This window comes from Pinus tabuliformis, chromosome X (assembly GCF_031772625.1).
Source record: "Pinus tabuliformis cultivar Carrire ecotype Pingquan chromosome X, CPIR1, whole genome shotgun sequence".
NCBI classification, from domain to species: Eukaryota; Viridiplantae; Streptophyta; class Pinopsida; order Pinales; family Pinaceae; genus Pinus; species Pinus tabuliformis.
Window position 1 is genome coordinate 1,607,317,529 of NC_142308.1, and position 19,340 is coordinate 1,607,336,868.

Here is a 19,340-nt window from a genome sequence, read left to right on the forward strand (position 1 = left end):
AATGTTCAAGGTTCATTATTCATTGCTTGTTAAGTTGTGACTGTTCATTCTACTTTGAACCTGGTTGCACCTTTGAAGGAAGCTTTTCTAGACACTTGATGTACTCAGTCTTTCTGGAACCTTAATACAAAGTAGAGGATTCTCAATTTGGTTTTACATAGTTTTTGTTATCTTGTAAGTTTTTCCAGTTATCAATCATTATGTTTTTCTTCATATGCTTGTGACTTATAGAGATATCTAGGTAGGAATAATTGTGTCTCAATTTATTCTTGTAAGCTCCTGAAGTGATCATCTATTAAGAGAATGGATTAATGAACTGTCTGTTTAGCTAATCCCCTCTAATCAATAAATCATCGGCATCTTTTGTAAGCTTAAGTATATTGCCTTGAATCTTTGGAACGTAGTTTAAAAAGCTTTCATACCAAGGTTGCACGAAACGGGGAAACGGGTACGAGTTTCCGAAACGAGAAGCGATACGAAACACAACCTCCCCAAATTTTGGAAACGGGGAAATGCGAATATATATATATATATATATATATATATATATATAATATATATATATATATATATATATATATATATATATATATATTAGGAGATCTAAGAAATATGTGCAATCATAAAGCATATATGATACATTCTAATTTATTACATTATGATAAAACTGTCAATTGTCAATGCATAAACTATAAGTATCTAAATTTGCATCACATTTACTCATGAATAATCACATAATGAAAATAGAAATATCCAAAATCAGCCACGAGAAATTTCTAATTTCTTGTCTCGTGCTTGATTGGGAGTCTCCTCCTACATAGTCGAACGACCTTAATGCTCTTGATTAAATACAAGTTTCATACCCTAGTACCCTACATTCTCTTGATTATTGGGAGTCTCCCCTGCATAGAGGGCTTGGTTCTCTTGATTAAATACAAGTTCCATACCCTAGTACATGATAAAATCCAATGGAAACATTGCAATCCCCCCAATCCTGAAATCCTGAAAAACAGATAAGTCTGCTGGATTTTGAGTGAGATCTAAAATTCTACTTTCTCCATATGAAATCCAATGAGGGCGAAACCACTCTCAAACATCCTGAGTCATTTCATGGTAATGTTAAAAATTTAAGTAAAAGGATGAAAATGAAAAATAAAGGAGAATATCACTTTTACTTTAAGAATTTAACATTACCATGAACTGCATATCAACACTAGGGCAAAAGTTCACTTTTATAACTTTAGACAGGCATCTGGAAGCAACTAGAAGTCACTAGGCTAACGTAAGAATAGATTAGAAAACAAATAAAATAAAATAAACAAGTAAATGCTGAAACGTGGGTCGTACGGCCCTGAAATGCGTTTCAGGCCGTACTGGCCACGTTTCAGTTTAGTGAAACGTGGCAGTACGCCCTGAAACGCGTTTCAGGGCCGTACCAAACGCGTTTCAGCGTTTCGTACCTGTTTCCGTACAGAAACGCCCTTCTGCCCCACGTTTCCTGCAACATAGTTTCATACATATGATTGTTCTGTTTTACAGTGTGGAAACTGTGATAATCATATTATTTTATGTCTTCTTCTCACCACTATTTGATCTATATCACTGTGTAAAGTTTTATAGCAGCCCTTTGCTGAGATATTAATATTATCCAAAGGATTAAGTATTTCAATTCTAAATCTGTCTTCATTCATTAGTCTTCAAAAACTAAAACCAAAAACCCCAAAACAATTATTTTAGATGCTTTGGCATTGGTAGCTGGCCTACTACTATCTCAGAGATACAACAAAGACATATAATCATTAAATGTGGCTGAAATTAATATTGGATGGATCATTTATTTTTGTGTTCCAATATTCAAGATCTGAAGAGCTTGGAAACAAATGAGTGGAAGGCAAAGAGTCAAGCCTATTCACTTCACATTCCTATGTGGGATACAAACAACCAACAAATTATCTCTATAAAAGATGTGTTTTTGGAAGGCACGAGGTGTTGGTGAATGGAAGAATGTGAGAGAGCCGAGAAAACCATTATGCATTAGTTACCTGGCACATATGGAGTTGATGTGATGCAGGTTTGAAGGGAAGAATAAGGTGAAATGAAGAGGGAGACATGCAAAATTTATTACCAGGTAAACCAACACATAGTTGTTTTGTGTTTACATAAAGGGATGGTAGTCTCCTTTCAAGCTGAAGTTTGATAAATATCCAGTTAGAGTTGATTAAGGTAGGAGCCTCCTATCGGTTGTAGCCTACAAAAATCATATGGGAGTTGGAGCATCCTTGCATGTTGCAGCTTGCAGAAAAATTGAGTTCGCAACCTCCTGTAGGTTGGGGCCTACAAAAAATAAGATGTGATAAGGAGTAAGAGCTTGTCTTTGCATCACAATAATAATAAAATCATGGTTTTCTCCCTTTATGGGTTTCCACATATATATGGTGCCAATATGTGTTGTTATTATGGGTTCATGAGATGGTTTGATTTTATTATTGCTTCTTGTTCACATATTCAATATGTTGGTCATTATTTGTTAAGTTTCTCATGTAATGTTTCAATTAATGCGTTTGGGGAAAAGAATATTAATGTCCATGAGTATGCTAAACTGATTCACCCCCCCCCCCCCCTCTCAGTTTAGTCAAGTGTTCATCAATTGGTATCAGAGTCAGTTCCTTCAGTGTAAGATTAACAACTTGAAGGTAGACCTGGTTAAATCATGGACCATCAAAGTGTGTCTGTGCTTAGTACATCAAAATTTCATGAATGGAGAGACAAGGTTAAAACCGAACTGATAGCTTATGGACCTAGTGTATAGAAGATTGTATGCGAAGGTTATTGTAAAGACTCTCCCTCTATGCAAGAAAAACAATGGAATGCTAAGGCAAAATATGTTATATATATAAATATTCATAATAAGGATCTTGATGCAATAATAGACCTAAATTCTGCAAAAGAAATTTGGGAAAGATTGGAGCTCATGCATGAAGGAGAGATTAGCAACAATAGTGCAGAAAATGAAAAGAGAAAGAGGAAGAAGAAAAGCCCCTATCAAAAGGAAAGTGTTCAGATAAATGAGACCTCTACCTATGTGAATATGTCAAACTCTCATGAAGAAAAACAGATGAAAATCATGCTAAGCTTGACTTACCATTGGCTAGTATAGAAAGATTGAAGAATGAAAACAAAGATTTGAAGAAACTGGTGGAGATATGTGATGAGAAAGAGCATGAGTACAAGGAGGAAATTGTGAGCCTGAAGACACAACTTGAAGGAGCAAGGAAACTAGAAGAGGTGATGAGCAGTAAATTCGAGGAGAGAGACCTACAATGTAAAATATTAGAAGTTGAGGTTGATTCAGCTAGAAGTAAGTTAGAAGAAAATAATAGGTTGTGTAAGTAGCTAGAAGAGGACCTTGCCTCCATGAAGAACTCAACAAAGATAACCATTAAAGATGATAATGAAGCAGCTCTAAAAGGAACCACAGAAGAAGATTCTAACAACAACATGCTCTGTAAAGAAAACAAAAACAAGTAGCAATATCAAAAGCCAATGAATGAGTTGAACAGGTTCAAAAGACCTCAAAGGAGATTCTTTGCTCCTAAGAAAAACATCACATGTTTTTCTTTCCATGAGGACATTTGGCAATAGATTGTAAGTACAAGAAAATCGAGACTATTTAGCAAAACATACAACAAACAAGAAAGTACTATCCAACAAGCAAACAGAGGAGAAGACCAGCAACCATGTACATAAACTCTTTCTATGGTTATTTTTATGTGTGTCATGAATTTGGACATAAAGCATTTGAATGCAAAGTATATATGAAGAAAAACATGAACGCAAAAAGAAACCCATCAGTTTCTCTACTTATTGGCCACACAAGATGGTTTGTGTGTAATAATCTTGGCCATAAAGCCAAGGATTGTAAACTTCCTTATATTCTAAAGAGCACTAGACAAAAGATAGTAGTAAGACCAGACAGATCAAACTATGAATAAAAAAGAAATGCAAACAGTAGAAAGCAACCTACCAAAATATGGAAGAGGAAGAAAAAGGAGGACAGTGTTACTTCAATGACATAATGAAGTCATCATAATTTCAGGGGGGAGCTACTCTAAGCAGCATGGAGATCATCTGGTCAATGTTAGAAGAGTAGCATCATCACAGGGGGGTGGCAATATCATGAGGACAGACTTGTTGCATTATGCATTTAATAATAGCCTTGATTGAGAAGCTGAAAATAAAGAGCAAGTGTTATTTGCAAATTCTCTTGTAACCTCAAAGGACATAAGATAACAATGCCAAAAATATCTTGGAAGAGATAATCAATATAAGAAGTTCCCCTTGCATATTCAAACCTAAATTTCTGAGTAAAGGAAATTGGGTCTAGGATACCACTAAAATATCAAGTAGAAGAAACCAACAAAAAAAGGGGGGAGGGGGGGGAACCAATGTTTAATTTCAATAACAAATTGAAGTTAGCATTATCTCGGGGGAGAGAAACTCCAACAGTTCTTTGACAATTTAATATATGTTGAAGTGTCTCTGCAATAAAATCTTGATGGAAAATAAATAAATTGATGACTATATTGCTAATTTCAAAAGGAAATGTGTTTGCAGCACCTTGTTGAAAAGCATGCACCACCTGCACATCTTTCAACAAAAAGGAAGGTGATTGCTACACAAGTTGTTGCACATTACATAAAAAAAATTCAAAATATAGTTGCTGCAAAACTTCTCTGAAAGCTACAGAAGGAAACAAGCTAAAATCATCGTAATACCTATAAAGAAACTAGATATATTAAGCCAGATGAAGGCGAATTGAGTTGCGAGAAAGGTATGAAAGTAGAGAGCATTAGAGGGTTTGAAATAATATATATATTTTAAAATGACCTCAAGAAAAGACATTCCTACTTGGGCTACATGAAAGCATATAGCTCAGAGATGAATCTGCAAAGACAACTTCTTGTTAATTGACATAATTTTGTGAATAAAATACTGGAGAAAAGAATATGAAGGAAGCAAAGACTACTTTATTATTGATGAAGGTATGTGATAAAAATGAAAATAATGGCATAAATATCAACAAGAGAGGGAAGCAAACTGGTTAATTTTATTTTTCCTGTGGTGGAAAGCTTTTTGAGAAAAGAAGATGGAGCCTTCAAATATGCTACGCATTTTTTGCTCGAAAGCTCCCAAGCTCTGTGCTTGTTTTAGGATCATCTTTTTCGACCCATGTAGAATTATTTTACTCCTCAAGGAGACATTTAAGGTCCTTTGGACAAGCATGATATTTCAAGGAGGCTGCCTAACCAAAGATTTTGATTGAGTCTCGTACATGAGGTTTGAAGAATTTCACTCCATTTCCTTAGAAGAGAGCACAAGAGAGGTTTTGAATGGGAAACTGACTACATAAATTTGAGATTATTGGGCAAAGAGGGCAGGAATTGAAGGGTACAAAGCATGGAAATCACTTGGGGGAGAGCCTTTGGGTGTCTAGGAAGAGAATGAGAAGGATGGCAGGGAAATAAGCCAAAGCTTAGATGAAAAAAGGAAACTGAATGGCATGGGTTGGCCAATTAAGTGCATTGGTGAATGTTGATACTGGTGATCGGACAATTGTAAGGAGGTGTATGTGAGTGACTGGGGCAAATAATAAGAAGTGAGGAGGCTACCATAGGAGAGAATACCTTAGATTTGATTTCATATGAGATTCAAACCATTAAGAAGAGGCCTTTAAATGATTAGAGAGTTGACCATGCCACATGCCTTCCTCCATCAAATTGTTCAAAGGGATGAAAATCTACTGATGCCTGCCTACTTAGACGGGCTAAGTTGGTGATGACGTTGACAACCTTGTTGGTTGTTCTTTATGTGGGAGAATACGACATGGTTGAGGTTTCTACATGTTTCCATAAATCATTGTATTTGACCTGCCAAATCCAAGGGGGACATCAGTGTTTTTTCTGAGATTGATGATAATCTTGAAGTCACCCTAGAAACTTAGCTTGTTATAGCCATTCAAGAGTTACTTCGTCTGATTAGTTGCCCTGTATTTATTACCTGCATAAAGCATGTAAGGAATCAGGATAACCTCTTGGTTGTCTCTTCCTACATCTCCTACACCTGATTTGCCTGAACATGCTTTGGATGCCCTATCTAAATTGACTTTAATCCACCCTTCTTGGGGAGGCTACCTAGTCCGGACTTCTCAGGCTCCTTGAAGACTCAGTTATTGATGTAAGATAGTATTGAAATCAACATAATGCTGGGAATAATAACTAAGGCTAATTCTGTCATATGAAATGACCATGACGGCATGAACAACATTAAGAAAGTTTATGAGATATTGGATAAAGCTGAAAAGTTATAGCTCAATTACATGTATATCACTCACACTCTTAAGAAGTTCAAGACATGAACATATAATCTAACAATAAAGTCATTCAATTGTTTCATGAATATCTCAAGGGATCATTCTTAACAACACTACTGTCAATTTAGTACTGCCTTATTTCTGCAGTAAGTACTCTCAAAAAACAGAACTATTGATAATATAGAAAGCTGTGTAGGCCATGAAGTTGTACTCGAAATTGAACACCCATGATTTGAAGAACAAACAAGCAAACACAGACATCATGCAAATACAATATCCCGGCTTTAATTCCAAAGAATGTGAAATACAAGTTTGACAATTTAAACATTCATTCACGTTTCATAGTGTTACCAATAAAGGAAAATATCCACCTTGTTTAAACCTGCACGAACTCAATAGTGTTCAGACTGACTATTAAATGCCTATTCAGAGCATCCACTCTCAAGAAAGGCAGCGGCTGTGACTAGCTACATTCCAAGGTAGCACTGATCTCTGTCCTATCCTTATTAGGATAGATGACGATGGAGCAAACTGTCAAAGATAACATATAAATCTTTGTTATCTGAGCCAAAAATTTCATCAGCTTTGTGCAATGTTTCCTGCAATGACAAAGTATTGTTAAAGGTCAAAACCATTCCAATTAACATCACAACCTTAGTAATATCTCCCGCAATGAACCCATTTTCGTTTTTCATTCAATACTTTGTAAGCAATCAAAATACCTCTCTCGTTTGTCTATGTGAATTAAGCTCCTTGATATTAGCAAGAAATGCAGAAAACTGTTGAAAAGATAAGCGGCTCCTGAGATGCAGCATCAAAATTTTAATTAGGTCAAGATTCTATATTTAAAAATCAGGCTATATGAAATTGGATTCAAGGATAACTATGACTATTAAAATGGACAAAACTTTTGTTTTATTATACATTTCTTTACAGGAATATGAAAACTGTAAAATGTACAGGTAGAGAAATTTGAATTTCCCGCACCTGGCTTGACGAAAGAACTCTTTTCCATCCATTCGAACATGTGCTGGAACACAAGTCAAAATTAAGATGAGGACTAGTGCATTTCCAAATACTCAAGGTTTGGCAGTGATAGACAGATTCAATTAGATTAGTAAGATGGCAAGCATAGCAACAAAAAACGGCTGTTTTTCTTGCTGCATTGTTCTTCCTTTCGTCTCTCTTATTGACAATATAAAAACAACTGAAAAACAAATACTAGTCATCAATTTCGTTAACCAGATCAAATTATACGCTACGGTTAAACACAGTTGATTTTTCTGTTAAAAGCTTATGCCATATAGTTTTGACTCTCGAGAATACTAAGAAAATTTTGTTGTCAAGATGAGTTTCTTACCAGGATTGTTTAAATTATTAGTGGAATTGATATAATTTCTTATATTTTTAAAATTGAAGGATTATCTTTTTTTGAGTATCTATCCTATTTGTTTGGTTGATCCTTCTTCTTCTCTATTTGAGGTCCACCGTTTTGAATGTATCATACAAAAGTTGTGACACCGTGATAAGACGTAGTTTTAAAAATTTAAAACATTATGTTTTAAAAAAGATCTTATTGTCAAATTTAAGTTTCATAGCAAACCTTGTGCTCCTGAATGGAGAGGGGAACTTGGTGCAGTTGGCTGATGACTTGATGGTAATGAAGAATACAATGACAACCTGCCTTCAAATTGGTGTCTTGTGGGTGACACTGAACCAGAATGTCGTCTTGGTGACTGAGATGGAGACAGTCTTTTAGGAGATCCATTTGGTGTGAGCTCTGGCGGTGTGTTATTATGTGGTGTTAATGGAATTCCTTTTGATGTGCCGTGCCTCAAGGCTGCAAAACAACATGCCATTGGTTAGTAAACAAGTTATTCCACGGTCCACCATGCCCATAATTTGTAAAGCATGTGAATAATTTGTGACTAAAATAAATCAGTAATTTGATAGAACGTATGCTCCACCTTGATTGTTGCCATCTACGGTTGAATTGCTTGTTTCTGACACTACACTTGACACCTGATTTGTTCCTCCAATAGGGAGATTTCTGTCACCTTCTGTCCAGTCAAGATTTCAGTTTTCAACTTCTGGGAAATGTAAATTTCTTCAGAACAAAATGTTAATTATGCTTTTGAAGCAAGGATTACCTAATGCAGACCCACAAAATGACAGGACTGAAACAAGATTTACCAAAGTTCATGTAATCAATTTGAAACGCTAGAAAACAGTCAAGGTAAATTCCATGCCAAAGATACTGCTCACTAATGAATTAGATATTTCAACCTTGAAATACTGAGTTTAAAAATTTTCAATGCTGGAGAAAATATATTATTGCATTGCTGAATATTGCCTGAATGCTTACGTTTGTCACCTGAGGACCTTCAGGTTATTTTGATTTTAGTGAAATTCATAACGTGTAACAATTTGAGGTTAACATTTGTGAAACTCGGTGTTTAATGGCACCTTTCGAAGACAAGCTGAAAGATAATTTCGCAGATGTTACTCTTTGAGTAGCTGTACTTTGTGTCATCTCTGCTTGCTGCAAGAAGAAACGGACAATTTTCAATGATTTAGAAAACCTCTGCCCCTATATGCAAAAATAACAAGGCACATTCTATCTCCTGCCCCTCTTCCCGTCCTCTAGATAGGCCAATTTCATGCCTCTTCCCAGGAAGGTACCAGTGTGACATTTCCTAAAACTTCAGTACAATTTTACTTTGGTTTCTACATTGTAAACAGTGTCTGCTGCTTCATTCATTTCAAGCTATTATGGTATTGAATCTGACCTCTCTTCCATATAATAATCATACAGTTATAAAGTATAACTTAATGAAATTTGACTACTTTTTCCATACTTACAGCGACTTCATCCTCTTCTTGAAGTGATTGCATTAGGGTCTTTTTAAACGTCTCCAACTGTTGAAAAGGATGATGGATATTAGTTCTCAGGCAAGATGTTACGAAATCAATCCATTGTACTAGTAATGAAATACATCATAAACAAAAATAGAAAGAAAAGCAGAACACCAAAACTTTTCTCTAGTGTACCAGAAACACTACTGGTGAGGAAGCCTGTTGGTGGTAAAAATTGCACATCTTCAATCATGATTCATCATCAATTTAATGTCTTAAGTCAAAAGTTGAAAATATCAAATATCTGGCTGCAGTTTTCAAGAGGCACAATTGTTTTCCGTAAGTGCTGCTGAAGGTGAAAATGCAATTTGGCCTGTTGCCTCCAGCCTGTCAGTAACCCCCAGGGAAAAAAATTCTCCCTTTGATCCAGCTTGCCAGTCAGCAGCCCCACATGATCTAGATAGCAACTCTCAGCTGCCTCTCAGCCATTCTTGGGTCAGTGATTTATTTCATCTAGCCAGCTCACCCAATGAAGATGGGTCTTCAAATATGAGGTACGCTAACCATTTATGTATTAAGGTGCTTTTATTTAGTGGTTAAAGACATTCTAGTATGGATCACAGGTTAAATTGGATAATTGACTGCTTTTGACTGTATCCTTGTTCCCTTGCTTCACCTTGGTGGTTATCACCCACCCCCATGTTGAGAAATCTAGGGCATTAGCATTAGGTGATTTCTCTTAGATTAGTAACTGCTTGTGAATGCTTTTTACTTCATTAGGTTAGAATCTTCTTCGTCTTAGATTATTAGTGTTCTTCTTCATCAAACAATAACCAATGCATGAACATATATAGACAAGCGACATGGAATGTAGGCTATGAGCCGGGCCAAAACCTCTCACTCTTTGAGAGGAAAACCCGCACAAATTCTTCTTATAGAGATTCCAATTGACGAATACCAAGACCAAGACCCTTGACCTATTAACCACTCCAAGACCAAGACACAAGTCCTCTTGACAGTCACTCTTCTTGACTCCTCTTCTACTTAGTCCTTTTCGCAACGAGATGTTGTCATCACTGAGATCTTATCACTGTCTTGACACTGAGATCTCCTTCATGTAATAGCACTGAAACAGTTGTCCGAACTCTGTTATGGCACCAAATTCTTCTCTTCTCTGAGATCTGAACAAGTCACTGCATTTGTGATCTGAATTCCTGAAGTAGACCAAATTCCTTTTCACTGAATTACAAAAGCAGACTTCTCACCGAACTGTAGACTTGTCACTGTGAAATATAGGAGTAGACTTCTCACCGAACTGTGTTACTCTGTCTAGGGCACCAAAATTTCTTCTCTTGAAACAGTCATCCTGAATCTCAGACTTCTCGCTCCCACTGTCCACAGAGAAACATCCGAATTTGTCTTCTGCCACTGTTCACCGAAATCAGAGAGGCATCCAAATTTATCTCTGTCCCATCCACCCGAAATCTCAGAGAGATACATCCGAACTTCATTTTGCTGCTAAATCCGAGACCACAGAGAGATTTGCGAAATTCTCACTCTCCTAATGTGAGGACTGAGGACCCTTCATGCCTATTTATAGAGTTGGTCCATATAAATAAGCCGACATATCATTTCGAATAGGTGTCTCCATAGGGTGAGCCGACATGAGTTCTTTCATTCATTTGGAGGCCAACTTGAAGAGGAGGACTGTGCTTGTCTTTGGAGGGCTTCTAGACACTTTAATAGACTCATATACATTTGACACATGCTCAAGAAGAGCTCTTCATACATGATATTAATTCTTTTGACTTTAATGACAAATCCTAAGGCTCTCAATGGGAGCCATCTAAATAAGATCTCTTGCTCATGAAACCCATGAAGCAAACATCACAAAAATAATTCTATTTTATTCTTTTCATCATTTACAAAAATCACAATTACATTTCATTATGAAGACCGAACCTAGTTACATTTTTTCAACACCCCATTCCAGTGTGACCCTCCTGGAGGCATTTTCTTTCCACTGTCTAGGAGGGGCACGAATAGGAAGCACGGATTGATGATGTGTGTCCATCACAATCCATGTTTCCCACTTTCTGCTCTTTCCCTTGCCCATGTCCCCTCTTCTGGTTGATTGCTTTCTGCTCACATTATTTGGCTTCCCCTGTGTACCATGTCTTTGAGGGCCCAGAAACTGGGCCCAAGAAGTTTATGCAGCTGAAAGAAAGTTGAAAGCCTATATAGCCATTCTGAGAGAAATGTTAAAAGGTGAAAGACAACTGAGACAATGTGTAGGTGAGTGGACAAAATCCTAACCTGATCTCTACCCTCCTTATTAGCCCTCACCTAGTTCTTGGCATATCATGATCTATCTAAATAGAAGGAACTTTTGAATGTCCCTGCTCCAGTGAGCAATGGACTGCTACAACTTTAAGGGGTAATTGATGCATCTAATGAAACATGTAACACAAGCTATGTATGAAAAGAAAAAGAAAACCATTGAAGGAAAAAGTGCACTCAAGGGGTGGTAAAAATAGGATGAGGAAAGGGGTGACTCAGGGCCCACAATTGCTCCCTCTTCACATCACAATGCTCAAGGACATTGGTTGCATAGATGGTACAACATGGTGGCATCTTCCATGAAAAATCGCAATCCATATTATCCTTTCACTAACACCTTCTGATGGGTTGACCTAGAAATTGTTCCTCCCCTTGAGGTTGGAAGCACCTAATAGGGCCCAGCGATAACTCTCCCATACCTAATTTGAAAAACTTGCTTACAAGTCTTAAGCTATACATTTGAAGATGAGGCTTGTGTGATGAACTTTTATTCCTTGTTCCATTAAATATGGACCACTCTGATATGGTTTTGGTTTGAGGTACCTTCAATGATGATGCTACTTGATTCCATGAATTGGGTTAGGTCCTTTCTCCAGATTTTCATTGACCATCCCTTGAGGGATCTCAACATGCTTCTTCAACACTTTAGGGAGGATGTCCAACCCACATGTTGACTCCACTAGAGCACTTCCACGCAGGTCGTTGCACACTTTTTGAAGGATGTTGAGCCATCTGATGATTTAGTCGCATTGATGATGCCTTCCTCTTCCTCCAACACCTTGGACATTGATCATTGGAGCTGTTATCTCAAAATCAGGCCTTGGAAGGCTGCTGATCAGGAAGACTTTGAGTAACTATTTCAAACCAACTTTTGGCTGAGGCTTAGCCTCCCCAACCTGAGAGGGCTCTCTCACAAGATTAAAGATTTTTGATAATGAATTAGATGGCTAACTCTATGAAACAAGTGAAGAAATATGAATGGTTGAACATGATCAGTAAGCATCCATTGGGCTTATGGAGTCAAGAAATGCTTCAGTATGACAATAAAATTAGCTTTACATGGAAGTCAGGGCATCTAGAATTCAACATATGAAGGGTACATCAGTAGCATAAAGGAAAACACAGTCTACAAATGTATGAAGGAAGTTAGAGCATAACCAATGAATTCTAAGTATCATACATTCATACTACTGCAAATAAGGAGATAAGGACAAACATAAACAAGCCACCATTGCACCATTGAACTCTTTCTGAATCCTGAGAAGTAAAGCCAAAGTCTGCATTCATAAAAACATAATCTTCTACAATGGCACAATATGAGTCTTTCTCTGAAAATTTCCAACCCTTTGTACATTAGATCTTCTTCTATATATAGAGCTCTTTACATAACTGAGATTCCTCCTCCAGCATGAGGGGAATTCGAATTCATCCTACTATGACACCTATTGATACTTAAAACTAACTATTAAATGCAAATGACACCTAACTAGCAGTCCTAGAGACCTAATACAACTAGGAGTGTAACTCCTTATCATGATTACAACAACCTTATCTAAACATTTAAATGCATTCTTTGACAGCTGCAACCTCATGAAGTCGAATTTGATGAAGCCTCCCACGTGGTCACCCAACTGCTGATGAAAAACCCTAGAAATTAGGGAACATGTTTCCCTGTTTTTAGGTTTAGATCCTTGAAAATTGGCACGTGGGACAGAGCCTTTATCTCCTCACCCATGACACATTTTACGAAACTGAAGGAGGTTTTTGTAGCCCATGTTGTCTAGAACAAAAACCTCTCCTGGTTTTTTAAAACATTCCTCCAGCTGTCCAAAATCTGTCCTTGAAAAACACGTGTCAAACAGGAAAAATCCATTTTCTGAAATTAGGGTCTCAATTAAAGCTTATTATCTTCCAACTGAAAACACTTATGAAGAAAGTGAGATAGGTTATTGTAGCTAGAGAGTTGATGAAGATAAACCTCTTTCCGAATTCCAAAATACCTTTGCATGTGACCAGAAACTGATCTTGAAAAAGACTGCTAAAACCAGAAGACCAAGCTTGACTTTCAGCAGTTTCGTAGCGCAAGTTTAACCATAAATTCCTCCCACCTCAGAATGGATTTGAAGAAACTGAAAGAGGTTTTTGTAGTTCAGCATGTTAGGAAGAAAAGCCTCTTTCAGTTTGCAAAATTGAGTTCTCAGCTGCTCAGGAAAGCTTCTGGAAGTTAACTAGTAAAAACAGTTTTTCTGCTAAAACAGGCTGCTTCAGGGGTTTCGTAGCGCGCTACAAAAACACTGATTTCGTAGCGCAAAACAGGATTTTTACACTGTCTGCGCTACGAAAACGTGGATTCGTAGCTAGTTTGAAAATTTCTCCAAAATGATGTGAGATATGACTTCTAAATTCATGGTGAGGCTTCTAGGATATGGAATGAGGCTGTCAAACTTTATTTGGAAAAGAGATATGACCTTGAAAGACTTCTGACCTTATGACCTAACCCTTAAAGCATGAAATGACCTAGAGACCCTTTAACACCATGACTAGAAGAAGGGTTTGTAAATGAGAATGACACTAATTGTGATGAGATGACTCAAAACTTATAAGACTATGACTAGAAACAAGGCAACTCTCCAAAGCTTAGAGACAAAGATTTTAGGGTGATAACAGGAGCTAGGACATTGCTTCAACGGTTGATGTACCCCAGGACAGCGCAAGGCTCCCCCAAGCTGGCTTTGTACCCATCGTGATGGGCATTTCCTTGTAGATGGTTGGTTTGATGATGATGATGATGCAATGAAACCCCTTTTGGGGGCTACTACACCTTCTTGGATTAGTACGTTGCTTCATTACCCCGTGACATTATCCTAGTTTGGCATGGAGATATGATGTGGGTACCCTAGAGCATGATGTCATATTGAGGGCGGACCACGTGATGATGAGGAAGGATTCTTAATGATGGAGCACCCTTCTTTGACTATGGAGATGACTTGTTCATGATGATCACCTTTTAAGGTGCCCCCTTGCACCTTTTGATGAGGGATAGGCTCATTTTCATTTTGAGCATGACATCACACCTTTAACCTTATTATCGCACATGTGGGTCATTTTATGACTTTTTGTTGTGTTTTTGAGTTGAGATGGCTATTTTTAGGGTTGGCATGTGACCGTATTCTCTTGTACCACGGACTTACGTAGTTTGTGTGGCTCTTTTAGCCTTGTTGAGAGAAAATGGACTCAACTTGGCATTGTATAAATATGGGAATTGATTTCTCCTTTGGATCGTCTTGTCACACATTGATTATTCAATTCTTGAATTTTCCTTTTACTAGTGCATAATGGGGGCCTAGTTGAGTGACTAGGCCGCCTAATCGAGCGACTAGGCCTAAGGGTATCTCTTGGTGGATTGAGCTCTTCTCAAAAAAAATTCATGATGAATTTCACATTATGCATGTAAAGTGAGATAGTTTATCTATTTTGCTTGGATACATGAGAATTGTTGCTATTATTGTTAAGTAGGTTAATTGGGCAATTTTATGCATGTCCTTTGTTGAGATTGTCCTCATTTTCCACATGCTTAAGGACAGTAGGTTACTTCTCCTCCCTTGAATTTCTTGAGAATTGAAAACCCTCATTTAAATCTTAGGGCAAGTAGGTTAATTTCCCTTAGAGTATTGGAATTAGGTTTTCCTTTTAGAACCCTTAAGTTGTGGTAGGTGGAGCAGGCAGTAGTCTTCATCCATCTTGTGGCTAGAATTATTTTTTTTAAATTGTGAAACCCTAACTAAATTAATCTTTTCATTTTCATTGCATTGATATTGGGGATAAATTTCAACCTAAACATGTTTAATTAGTCTAATATTTCTCATTGGTTAATGTCCTAACAATTGGAATCAGTTTAAAGTGCATTTGAATGGCATTAAATTGGATTTTCATGCATTTTTCTGAAATTATTTACAGCTGACGTCATTGTTTAAATTGCAATTATTGGTTAATAAAACCATGGAAAAGTGCTAATTGTTGTTTCCTAAGTTGCTAATTTTATAACCTTTCATTATATGTACTTTTCATGCATTTTGAATAGTTAGTATTGCTGCTGTAATAAAGCCTTGTTTTCTGTCCAACACTGCCGAATTTGACCTAGTTTGTTGCAGCCTTATGTTTTGCATGCTCAAGGTGTGTTTCAGGGCTCTATTTGGGACTCAAGGTTCAAGAAGCCTTGGGATTGACCCATAGACACTGTGAACTCCATTGCTTGCATTGCACTTCACCTCCACCTAACGATAGCCTTTACAAGCATAGGAATTTGTGGGTTGGTTTGTAGGATCCTTGGGGATCACTTAGCTTTAGCCTTTCTAGGCTTATTGGATCCTTGAGTCCTACCAGGAGGCCTTCCTTATGGTAGCTAATAGTCACCACTACAATAGAAGAGGGATTTTTTTTTAGATGACAATGGTGATACCCTTATTTTGTTGCACATCTTCCTTCCCTGTGAGGCTTTGCACCAAGGTGCAATATTTTGCAACAACATGGCCTATTGATATATCATCCCCAATATCATGGGCACGGAAACACAACTGGGTGAAAACAATTTGTTAAGTGAATTTCATGCAAGAGCACCAAACTAAAAAGGGGATCCTTAAAACCTATAAGAGGCTCAATAGAGTAACTTCATCTTTCAATCAACTAGTTATGTTGCACTGAGTTGCAGGGAGGATGAATAGGATGATGGGTTTTGGGAATGGTTAGAAAGTAGCCCAAATTTCTAGGGAACTGAAGATGGGAGCACCAAAGAATATTAAGAAAAGGTAAAATATTTAAATATATTAAAAAGTATTAAAAACAAAGATGTTATAACATAGGACCGTGATACAACTCAATAAATGTCATAGTTACTAACCGAAACCCCTAGAGGTAAAAATTGATACCATGCAATCCTTTCACTAGTCTCAATCCCACTTCTTCACCCCTATGAACATCACCCAATGCAATAAGCGTTAAGTGGAATTTTCAAAAACCATGAGAAATTGGTCAGTTACGACTAAAACTCATGGGATATGGGATATGGATTATTAAAATGATATCTCATATGTTGGACTATAAATCCCACAATACTGAAATAAAAGAGTCAAGGGAGCTTTAACTAAATAGTTCATAAGGCACATTACTTGCAAAGGTTTTGCAAAAAGGATTGCAAGCTAGGTGAGCTTGATTGTGGGGAAAACTCCACAATTAAGTGCATTTGAGCCAACAAAGTCTTAGGATGGGTGACCTCTTGAGAAGTCTCAATTACCGAGTGCAAGGCTCTAAGGTGATGATTGATGCTATGTTATTCATTTCACTAGTCTCAATTCCACTTCTTCATTGTTAGATTTCCTGCAAACCTAACACCCGATACTTAATTCCTAGAAGAAAATCGATCTACTAATTAAGTACACAGCTAGGTTCCTAACACATTAAAATTCAATGGAAGCGAATATACCAATCTCAATCATAATCACACAACAAATGTCTGCCCAATCACAACTTTTCATTAAAATAACCTCGAAACTTACTTGGGCTCTCATCCTGAGAAAATGGCCCAACTAAGAAAATAGAAAAATACAAATGCCTTGGATCTAATCCAACAAATCTGCCCTAAATTGGTGCTTCATCTCCTCGGTAGATCTGGATCTCAGAGCTCCTCCTATACATCCTCAGACTCGACACTTTGGAGTATCACACTCCTCCTAAGGCTAGTGATGTTGTATGGTGTGTCTTCTTTCTCTCCTCAACCTTGCTTTTACAAATTTACATTCCGCTAAATCCTTAACACTAACCCTACTCACAAAGTGATTAACGACTGATATTAGATCTCACCTTGCTTGAGATCAACGACTAAGATTAAAACAAAATCACTAGAATAAATTACTTTACTTTTCCTATGCTTTTTTAGCCCAATAAGTTAACATACTAATATGTGCTTTTTCCTAAGTTAGACTTAGGCTAAGTTAATATAGCAACATGCTCACACTTGAGAAAGTGTTCTAAGGAGAATGGGGGCGACTTCTGCATGCTTAGACACTATTGAGAAATCAAGGCACGTAGACATTAGGGTTTGATTCCTCTTTTCTTGATAATTAGTTGTGATGTGTGTTGGCTTCTTTTACTTCTTTATTATGTTATCTTTCATCAAGCAAATAATAAATCAAAAGTGCATGAAGATCACAAGAACAAGGAACACAAGATATAGACACTCAGCCAGGGAAAATAACCTATCAAGGGGAAAACCCAGTCAAACTCTTCCAATAATAGATTCAAATGAGACAATCCAAGATCCTTTTAACTTAGAGAAAATACTTCCTCTAATCAACAAGTCAACTCTTCCTTCAAATAGATGAACTTTGCCAAAGTCTCCAAGTGTCAACATCTCAAATGCAACTTCCCAGAATTTTGGCCCCCTGGCTACAAAATTTTGGACCTACAACTACTTCAAAAATTTCTATTGAAAATGCAACAAGAAATTCCTAATTTAAATTTTCCTTGATTAAATTAGGAGAAAATTCGAATTTCGATTTCAGCAGAATACTTGGAGGTAGTTAACTGAGGTGACATGGGTCTTGTCACTCAATTAAATTAGTAAATTCGAGTTGGAGACACTTGAGTTCAGTTCTACGTGATTGATTGCTAATTTGTAGCAATCTATTTCAGTTAATTTGAGTTATTGTCGGTGTAACTAGTTCTCATTGTTAGTAGAACTAATGGAGGATTAGTCAAGGGTGTGTAACTTTTTTCACATTGAGTGATCATCCAGTTAAACTGATTGTTCAGCCTAAATTAACACATGCATGTAGAGAATTCGAGTTACCCAGTTGAGATTCGAGTTCAAGGGAAGTGTACTATCAGATGTAGAATTTTCCAAGTTGTATAGGTGGTGCGTGCAGTCAAAGAAGGGCCTAAAGGAATTACACAATTATCAATGAGTAATTTCCCTAATTGATAGGGGGCTAACTCCTCATCAAACAATGCAAGGAAATAAGAGTTTGGCAGGCTGAGAAATTGGCTAAGTATTGGCTTGAGTCAGTGTGTGAGGCAAAGAGATAGATTATATTAATGCAGTGGTTGCTCAGTCTTGAGCAAGCATTGCATTTCTTCTCCATTCTTTGATTAATGCAATACAAATAGTAAGGGGTTTTGAGTAGTTGCTTTTCCCTAGATAAATCTCTGTGTATGTGTGTGGAATCTTGATGCATGTTAATGATTTGTGTTCTCGATCGTGATTTGCTTTCCACGGATCAATAGAGTAGCTTCAAGTCTTGTGATCTAGGAAATTCATGAGCAATTTTGAATCTACACATTAAATTTCTACAATTTCAGCCCCTGTAACTTGCCCAAAAACCCTAGGAAAACTCGCATGTGTGAGAGAGAGAGATGTCACAAACTTTGATTTTGCTTCTTCCTTAAATTGGTCTTCTTTCCTGCTATTCACTCTTCTTTTTCATCTTCTTTCTCTTGTAGATCAAACTTATTGAGAGTGTGTTCCAAATGAGTCGAATTCCTCTTCTATTTATACTGCTTTTGTTGGGTCGAATAACTCTAATCTGGGCCGACTTGGTGAAGAGGTGACAAATGACACTTTTGAGTCAAAAATCATTTTCTTTACATGATACAGATGCCCAAGAAGGGTCTAATAAATGTGGCAATTACTCTTGTGACTCAAGACAAAACCTAGAAGCCTTCAATGGAAGCTATGACCTAGAAAATAAATAAAGGAGCATGAAACCCATGCTTCAAAATA

General features: G+C 37.1%; 1 protein-coding gene across 2 annotated transcripts in view; it reads right to left on the minus strand.

Annotated features, from left to right (window-relative positions):
- Window positions 1–6,630: 6,630 nt before the first annotated feature.
- LOC149146190 (uncharacterized protein At4g15545-like) overlaps window positions 6,631–19,340 on the minus strand; it is a 93,711-nt gene continuing 81,001 nt past the window's right edge. Inside the window, exons 3-9 of one of the 2 annotated variants that reach the window (XM_089452880.1) lie at window positions 9,233–9,289; window positions 8,837–8,912; window positions 8,338–8,427; window positions 7,974–8,210; window positions 7,358–7,400; window positions 7,093–7,171; window positions 6,631–6,969 (exon numbers count right to left, since the gene is read on the minus strand). In XM_089452880.1, coding sequence (XP_089309006.1) covers window positions 6,877–6,969; window positions 7,093–7,171; window positions 7,358–7,400; window positions 7,974–8,210; window positions 8,338–8,427; window positions 8,837–8,912; window positions 9,233–9,289 — 675 coding nt within the window. In that variant the 3' untranslated portion in view covers window positions 6,631–6,876. Of the gene's footprint in view, window positions 6,970–7,092; window positions 7,172–7,357; window positions 7,401–7,973; window positions 8,211–8,337; window positions 8,431–8,836; window positions 8,913–9,232; window positions 9,290–19,340 lie in introns of both variants that reach the window. The other variant, XM_089452879.1, reaches the window with a different exon arrangement.